The following is a 10,000-nucleotide window of genomic DNA, read 5'->3' on the forward strand; positions in this document are numbered from 1 at the left end:
GTTCGCTGATGTGACACTCATAGATTGAATGGTTTTATGTATCATACTCATGTGTTAATATTAGATTCTGCTGTGCGTTATTGGAAGTACCATTATGAGTTCAAACAAGCATTATTATTATTTTTATTTTACGTTTTATTATTTTCCCTTTTACTTTAGTGAGGCTTTCGTTCAGAGTTCATATCCCGTCAATAATTCTACATTTTATTCTCAAATTATAACATTTAACTATAAGGAAAAAGAAAAAAAAAAGTAAGATAAAAAAGAAAAAGAAAGTAAAAAGGGGGATAAAGCAGTATATGTTCGTGGGAGCAGGGCGATGGGCACACATCCTGGATAAACTGATGTACTCAGCCGCGCACCGCGATGTTGACCACGATGGCGTTGCCGTGGAAAATGGCCAGCAACACTTGCTGCAGCAACTGCTCCTACACGCGGAGCTCATTTCTCAGACCGGTCGCCTTGTCTATATTTATATATCACAGAGAAGCTAGATATTCTAATCTCAATTGAGAACATCTTGAACATCAGGGAAGAGACTTCCTCTCCTGGTTCCCAAATATTGCAATCTAAACTGCGGAATTTAAACCATGACACCACACCGAACGCTCCACCTATCCAGCCTGGATAACTTAAGTTATATCCCATTTGTTCCCCACACTCCCCACCAGTCTTTTACGCTCTCTTCATAGCCATAACCACCTTATATTACCACTCTTAAGCGCTCGTACTTAAATTCAAAGCATATGTGTACCAAATACACACATATAACAATTATAATTGATATGCACGTGCACTACATTCACAACCGCACGAGCGTACGCACACACACACACACACACACACATACATGAACACACGCATATTATACATATACATTTACAGTTACACGTATATGCATATGTACATAGAACATAAATACAAATATACATTCATACGCATATTTGAAAAAAAAAAATACCACACATGAACGCGGTAAGCATACAGCCACATATACGGATTGTATTATACGCAAATACGTATATAGCACTTCCCCATATATAATAATATAACCGCAGGTGTGGGGGTGTGGTAAGAAATTTGCTTCGCAGCCACTTGGTACCTGGTTCAGTCTCACTGTGTGGTATCATGGGCAAGTGTCTTCTAACATAGCCTCGGACCGACCAAACCCTTGTGACTGGATTTGGCAGACGGAAGCTGAAAGAAGCCCGTCGTATATATATATATATATATATATATATATATATATATATATATATATATATATATATATATATATGTTGGGTCATCCCATAAATAATGCGGTTTTTTATAATTCTTTTATTTTTTCAAAATTAAGTTGAACAAAGTTCTTTTTTAATTTAAAATATACTCTACCTCATTTTCTACAATGTTTTTCCACCCATCTGCTAGATTTTCAAGGCCCCCTCTTCCAAAATTCACTTGTCTGTGATGAAAAATACTCCTCCTGTACTGTTCCGACCTCGTCTGCAGAATTCATATTTTCCCGTCCAAATGATTTTAAAGACTACAGAATAGATGATCATCAGATGGGGGCAATGTCCGGCGAATATGGTGGGTGGGGGAATCGTTTCCCATTCAAACTGTTCCAGCCTTTGGAATGTCATCCTCGCTGTATGTGGCCGAGCATTATCCTGGTGGAAGAAACACCTTTCGTCTTCAAAACAAAGATGCTTGTTTTTCACTTGCTTGCTTGAGCCCCGTCTCCCAACCTCTGATGGAGTCGTAGGTTTACCATGAGGACATATTGCACATCAATTTTTCCCACCTGCCGCGGTTGGGTGCCAGTGCTTAGGTCTACGCTAACGTTTTGTCTGTTCGTTCTTTGTTATTGGCCATCTGTATATTCCACTTGCACCTCTCCTTTTATTCATTACATGTTCCTTAGACAATGGTCTTTGCAAAGTCATAAAGTCTTGCTCTACGTGAACACTGTCTCAGCTGTCTTTTCTTTTCTTCACCTTTGTGAAAAGTTCTCCAAGATCGTCAATGTGATGCTGGCTGGTTTCTTTTTTCGGACCTGTTTGTGATGTGGTCCAAGTACGAGATGCCTCACATGTTGCAGTAGCTTCTCGTTTCTCGTACCTCTACTTTCTCCTGTATCTCTGCAGTGAACGCTCTGTGTTCTATAACCTAAGAAGATATATCTGCACACACACATACGTTCACACACAAACACACGCACGCACATACACGCACACGCTCGCACATAGAGACACACACACAAACGCACGTGCACACACACAGTCACACACGCGTACACACACACTGGCAAACACAGAGACACACACATACGCACACACCCACGCGTGCACAGTCTCACACGAACATACTCAAACCCACTCACCCATACTCACCCACACACATACGCACTCAATTAACCTCTTTTCCCGACCCCACCGTTCAGGTCACTTTTTAAAAAAAGAATACCAAAATGGTGTTTATACGATTTACTTCAATTCCGTTGGACATCTTAGATCCACAGTTTGACAGAAATATTCAATATGGAAAGAAAACACTTCCGATATACATACGATACATAAGTAGCGAGCTGGCAGAATCGGTAGCGCGCCGGGCTAAATACTTAGCGGCATTTCGTCTGTCTTTACGTTCTAAGTTCAAATTCCACCGCGGTCTACTTTGCCTTTCATCCTTTCGAGTTCGATAAAGTAAGTACCAGTTGCGTACTGAAGTCCATCCAATCGACTGCCCCACCTTCCCCAAAATTTCAGGCCTTATGCCTAGAGTAGAAACGGATATTTCATCACTATTACTCTAAGTGTATTGGTTGGGGAGAATCGTTTCACGCATTGTCATTTCATAATTAACAGGCGTTCAATTCTCAGTAGAGTCGTAGGGGTAAGTTTTGATGCGGCACAGTCCATTTCTCAGCAGGTTTGACAGGACCGCCACCAGTTTTCTTCAATAATGATATAGTGGTGTGTGTGTGTGTCTTCTGGGCAGTGGATGCAATTATAAATCCTACACACACTTAGACACACAAATAATAATTAATCACATCTAATTAGTTGAGTGTTTCATTATCTTTCACTGAAAGATAATGTAATGAATTGTCAACGCCATTCGGATTGTCTGTGGTTGTTGTTGTTGTTGTTCTCTTTCTTCTTTTTCTTTCTTTCTTTCTTCTTTTTCTTCTTCTTTCTTTCTTCTTTTTCTTCTTCTTTCTTTCTTTCCTTCCCCGTCCCTACCCTTTCCATATCATATCCGTTATTCACCAGCGTACTAATCCCTTTTGTATATACATACGTCTTTATGTATGTATGTATGTATGTACGTACGTATGTATGTATGTAAGTATGTATGTATGGATCTCTCTCTCTCTCTCTCTCTCTCTCTCTCTCTCTCTCTCTCTCTCTCTCTCTCTCTCTCCCTCTATATATATATACACACATACACACACACACACAAATGCACACACGCACACAAACGCACACACATATATATCTTCCTCTCTGTGTTTATAATTCAATCTTCACTCAGAATTGTTTGTTTGTCTTTCGTTTCTCAAACACCAACTGGTTCTTTTTGTTGTTTTTTTGTTGTTGTTCCCGTCACTTTTTTTCAGACCCACTTAATACACACACACACACACACACACACACACACACACACACACACACACACACACACACACACACACACACACGTTTTTATATAGATAAACACAAATTGCCTCTGTATGTGTGTGTGTGTGTGTGTGTGCCTGCGTATATACACATGCATAAGTAAATATATTTCTCATTTACTCTTTTTGATGCGTTAGATCAGATAACAAAATGTCGAGATTTAGCCACCAGCTGAACAAAGACTAACTATTGCTAGTTAATGGTGTAACACTGTTTAGTGTGTTTCGAATCTAAAGTAATAAATTAGAAATGTTTGACAGGAGATCGCTTTCTCGTACCTCACTAACTAGAGCTTCTACTGACATTTTCCGTCATCACACCAAACAGCTTTTGATATACCGCTTTATCTCTGAATCACTAAGGCGAAATGAGCTGAAAGGTAACATGACCGCGTCCGAGCCTCACAGCGGCCTTTGGATCGATGTGGTGCTATTACTCGCAACTGGCACACAGCTTCATAGCGATTGTCTGCGCATCGGCGTTCCTCTGATGCTTGGTCTCCAGATCTCTGTGAGCTTCATGAATGACGCTGCGGCTCAACTGGGAATTCTTTCGGTCTCCACGCACTGACAAATTTGTCATAGTGCTATCCGATTTAAATATCACTGAAAGCAAAGAAATTGGTATATAATTTAATCACACACGCATTGCACTGTACAGGGTGTCCATAAAATCTGGGTACATGGGGTCAATAAAAATCATAGCATAAACAATTAAATATAAGAAATAATAATTTCTTAAAGTATGTGTTAATCCCCATGTACCCAGACTTTGTGGACACCCTGTATATATATACAGGGTGTCCACAAAGTCTGGGTACATGGAGTAAATAAAATCATAACATTAACAATTAAATATGAGAAATAATAATTTCTTAAAGTATGTGTTAATCCCCATATACCCAGACTTTGTGGACACTCTGTATTGTTGGTTTGGAGTGGGGGTAAACTATGTATCTACTGCACAAACTTCCCATCTCAACACATAGAATACATATTTAATCTTAGAATGGTTAACAAAGTCCATCTGTTGCCTACCTTTCATTGAGACCCTCATGTAGAAAAACGATGGATGGTTACAAATGGAACGGTTTTGATCACATGTCTACTTAATCAAGGCTGACTTCGAGCTAATCAACAGCAACAGGAACAACAACGTTCAGAGGACGGCGAGTTGGTAGAACCGTTGGCACGACGGGCAAAATGCCTATCAGCATTCGTCCATCTTTATGTTCTAAGTAAAAATTCTGCCATGGTCGACTTTACCTTTCATCCTTTTAAGGTCGATAAACTAAATACCAGTTGAACTGACTTTATCCCTTCGCCTGAAATCGCTGGTCTTGTCCCAAAATTTGAAACCAATAATTTGTGACTCTTTAATAGTTTTATACAGATTTAATGTGAGTTTCTATGATTTTTGTTTTGAGAAATATAATATACAGTAGTTTCTGGGATTGTGAGTGGCAACGAATGGAATAATTCTATATCAACTCTCTAAGATCATTTAACAGATAGAGGAACCATTTCTTTGTAAGATTAATCTTACCTCACAAAAGGGTTCTCAGCCTCATTATCCTATCACACAATCTCATCTCATTACAGAAATATCGTACCTATTGCGGTTTAGACACTCATCCAGGATTTAAAGGCGCGCGGCATATGTTGCTAATACTTATATATTGTAGCAGCTCTTGGGGCGACATTAAGAGACCATATGCCTTCCATCTCTTTCTCTTTCGTTTAATATCTTTTACTTTTGTTTTCTCTTCTGTCTTTTGTAGAACGGACATATCGACACCAAACAGTGATAGATGAAGAACAGGTGCTGTTGGAGATATTGGACACTGCAGGGCCCGCCAAGGTATATATATATATATCAATTCATCCAACCATGTATACATACATACGTGCCCGCATACGTACATAGATGTATACACATATGCACACATATGCACACATACATGAATACATACAAATACATACATCATATATATATATATATATATATATATATATATATATATATATATATATATATATATATATATATATATATATATACATGTTTTAGGTTTTTCTAAAAGAAATATTCTACGTAATATGGCAAGACGTGTATGTACAATAGAGAATAGATATTCTTTTCTACTCTAGGCACGAGGCCCGACATTTTGGGGGAGGGAGGGCCAGTCGATTAGATCGACCCCAGTACGCAACTGGTACTTAATTTATCGATCCCGAAAGGATGAAAGGCAAAGTCGACCTCGGCAGAATTTGAACTCAGAACGTAAATGCCTTAATAGACAATAGATATTAATTCTGCTCAATGATAGGGATGTCTGTAAGAACTGAAAAGATTCCTTCGGAGACAGAGATAGCAGGAAGAGTTGATAAATATTATCAAAGTTGAATAAAAATCAATTTTCAATCCAAGACGACACACTAACAATGAAGTGGAAGATACAAATGAAACCATCTCGTTTGTAGTTATAATCCGAGAAACCACAATGCTTGAGATTCTTCAAAATAATATCCCCCAAACCAATCATTAAATCTGAGTAAAACTATTAACAAGACTTAGCTATAAAACGGAAGAAGATAAGGAAATCTCCTTGTTGCGGGACGTTTGGTTTTGTTGGACGAGGTGAAATTTTGAAGTTTAAAACTGGGAAGGGATTTTAAAAAAGAATTTACAGCACGTCATGTAAGCAGTGAAATAAAAGCCATCGTCTAAACAGGAACAAAATGAATGAAAAGAGACAGAAATAAATAAACAGCAAATCGGAGATCCATCTGTAAGGGATACTATATGTAATGAACGTACTGTGATATTTGTGCAGAGAGATTTAAAATACTAAAAGAGTGTCCCTTTTCAAAATCAAAGTTGAAAACGAACAGCTGTCCAAAGTTAACAATAAATAAATAAATAAATAAATAAGCTGTAAAGATTTTCAATATGAAAGTGAACCGGAAATAATATTGATAACCGTTACCGAATACCATTTTTACTATCTGAAGAGCCGATATTTTGACGGGCTAGATTTTTAATATTTTGATTGTATCAAAAACGTTATTCCAATGCAAGTGTGTGTGTGTGTAGGTTCGTAGTAACAAACGGTAGAAAGACTATTGAATAGAAATAAATGATTTATTAGTAAAATGCAGTAACAACGATGTGAGTATCTGACGTTTCTTGCTTGGAGAGACAATCCACTGCATTCAATACCTTCCGAAATACACGAGTCCGTATCTGAAGAATATTATGCTATAGGCTGTATTTTGCGGGGACGCCATTCATTCTTACTTAAACATTTGAAGCTCTTGATATATTTGAAAAGGGGGGAAAAAAACCCCTAAAAAATCAATGATATGAAAAAAAATGTTTCTGGCTGATATCCAATTCTCTACGATTATATCTTATGTGGTTGTGATTGTGCATGGTGCGGCAATGTTTTTATATGTTTGTGCGTATAAGTACTGTGAACATGTATCTGTTCACTACACTTACTGTTGAAAATTCTCTCTGACTTTAGTAAGCCTTATTGAGTCTTTGACAAACGAGAAATAGTCTGGAACTGCGCCTGGAACTGCGCCATAGCATTCTATAGTTGTTGAGTAATTGCCCGTGCTGTATCATGAAATTATTTTAACTTCTGAGTGAGTTTGTGTAATTGTACTTGTGAGTGATGCAGCCATGCATTGTATTTGCTTGCTTATACTCGGGAATTTTGGGGGAATTTTTCAAGACATTTAATAGTCAGCTTATCTGCTAAACAGTTGAACTGTCTTCTTATGTTCCGTCTCCTCGATTAGTTTAATGTTGTACAGGTATTTCTTTTTTAGTTGGTATTGCGATATCTCCAGAGAAGACATCGCAGTTTAATAAACTACCCATGGAGACGTCGAAGAGTTCTTCGCTATTCTTCCCACCCGACCCTCGTAGAAATCATCTTAAAATAGCAAAGATTTCCTGGCCTTCCTTATTATGTAAAGGCTTAGTTTTACAAGTTTTAATTTTAACTAAAACTTGCATCCGAACATAGTTTCTTATGAATTCTGTATCATATTTGATTGGTCCTGGCATGTAATTGTCTATAAATATACACAAAATCTTTTTGACATTTTACATCAATTTTTATTAATATTTTTTTCTCTTTCATCCGATGCAGGACGACAGCATTCACCGTGAAGGACTGATTCGATGGGCAGACGGTTTTATTGTGGTTTATGCAGTGAATGACCGGGATAGTTTTGATGAAGTTAAAGACATTAAACAATACCTAGACCAGGTGAAACGAACAAACGTACACTGTGTTTTAGTGGGAAACAAGACCGACTTGTTACACGAAAGGAAAGTTACATCGTCTGAAGGCCGACAGTTGGCTATCGAGCTGTCATGTGCATTCTTTGAAACGTCTGCCAGTGACTGTATCTGTGAGATTTCTGAAGCTTTTCAAGACTTACATCGGGATATAAAACGACGAAAACAAATGGAAGGGAAACCTCGGAGACGAAGTTCAGCCCAGCAGGTTCGGCAAGCGTTTAGCAAAATGTTCAAAATCCAGGGACCAACTTGAACTCGGCAGAGATTCAGCAACGTCCGCTTTCCATTGAAAAGAAAATGTTTGTGTCTATTTTCCCCAAAATTTCATTACCCAAAAGTGAGAAAGAAAGAATGGTGGGAAACATCAATAATTATAATGATGTTGATGGAATCAATAATTAAAATGATATTGAACTGCTAAATTATGATAAAATAAATCAAATTGAAATAATTGGTTTAGAAGATAAAAACTTCAGAGACTATTTCGGGGGATATTTTGGAAAATTAAAATCTTTTTTATATTTTAAAGCAAACATTTGATAAAACTGTCATGCACACACACGAATACACCGCACACATACACGTCCACATACACGTCCACATACACCTACGAGCATACATACATACATACATAGATATATATCGGCAAGCATAGACGCGTATACATTGACAGTCACACGTAAATTGATTTAAACATCGAGCCAAAATATACATTAAGACTTGTAAGTACATATATGTAATACATGCATACATATGTATATATATATATTCACACAGGCAGACACACACAATCGCGTGCGCGCGCATGAATTGTGTGTGAAAGCTTCCTACAATGCGAAAAAATGTGTAATTTAATAATTCCTAATATTTCGAGTAACATACCCTTTGACGGAAGAAAACAGTTTAAATATTATCAGCGGATTAAAATTCATTATTGTAGTAATAGTACCATAAGCAGAAGCGACGTCGGCAATGTGGTAGTAGTAGGAGGAAAAGTAGTAGTAGTAGTAGTAGTAGTTAGTAGTAGTAGTAGTAGTAGTAGTTAGTAGTAGTAGTAGTAGTAGTAGTAGTAGTAGTAATTGTTAAGTTGGTGTAAACTGATTCACTCTGAGTTGTTAGCTTGGGCCTTTTTATGAGAATTACATTTATCCGAAAGTTACCTACGTTGCGTTCCGTGGCCAAAATGCTGGCGGACATAGCTTTATTGGTGTGCCCATATTTCACGATATATCTCCTCTGTCGATCAGTAAATTACTCGAAATATAACGGAAGCATAAGGATTATGAATACATTCTTTTGCATTGTAAAAAGCTTTCCTGCAAACTGTATTATATAAGAACGCTTAAAGCAAGCTACTGCACACTTACATGCAGACACACGTGTATACACACATATACATACATATATGAGTGTATATATGTATGTAGATGTGTATGTATACGTGCGTGCGTGCGTGTGTGTGTGTGTGTGTGTGTGTGTGTGTGTGTGTATGCATAAATAAATACAAATATATAGAGATATGTATGTATGTATGTATGTATGTATGTATACGTTGTATTGTATGAGTTGTAAAATATATAAAAAATATATTTTGCGTAGTCCAAACGTTATCTGATATAGAGTTCAGTATTGTGATTTGAGTTTCTAGATATGCTTATATGTTTATTGTATCATAAGTCGACAGTGTATTCAGAGTTTTACCCTAGTCTAAGGCGAAACTCCGAATAGACGGCCAACTTTTCATATCGCATACACGCAAACATATTAGAGACAAACACACACACGTACTTAGTGAGATGAACATTGATTAATTTTGACGTCCTGAATAAAGAAAAACTGATTTTTATGGTTGTAATTTTATTAAAATAACAAGAACTTTGACCCAGACAAATTTTGGATCAATTAATTTGCATAATTGATTTATGTGATTCAAGACACGTACTTACACATACTGAAGCAGCACTAAGATTGTGTTTCATAACACTAACCAATGTATTTATACAGACACGGAT

General features: G+C 37.2%; 1 protein-coding gene across 1 annotated transcript in view; it reads left to right on the forward strand.

The window, feature by feature from the left end:
* The window catches only part of LOC128250810 (ras-related and estrogen-regulated growth inhibitor-like), a 97,561-nt gene that overhangs the window by 87,361 nt on the left and 200 nt on the right, over positions 1–10,000 (forward strand). The window contains exons 3-4 of the mRNA XM_089341449.1: positions 5,449–5,528; positions 7,834–10,000. The exon at positions 7,834–10,000 is cut by the window's right edge and continues 200 nt beyond it. Coding sequence (XP_089197575.1) covers positions 5,449–5,528; positions 7,834–8,241 — 488 coding nt within the window. The 3' untranslated portion in view covers positions 8,242–10,000. The remainder of the gene's footprint in view (positions 1–5,448; positions 5,529–7,833) is intronic.

The sequence above is a fragment of the Octopus bimaculoides genome, chromosome 24 (assembly GCF_046866305.1).
Source record: "Octopus bimaculoides isolate indiv1 chromosome 24, ASM4686630v1, whole genome shotgun sequence".
Classification (NCBI taxonomy): Eukaryota; Metazoa; Mollusca; class Cephalopoda; order Octopoda; family Octopodidae; genus Octopus; species Octopus bimaculoides.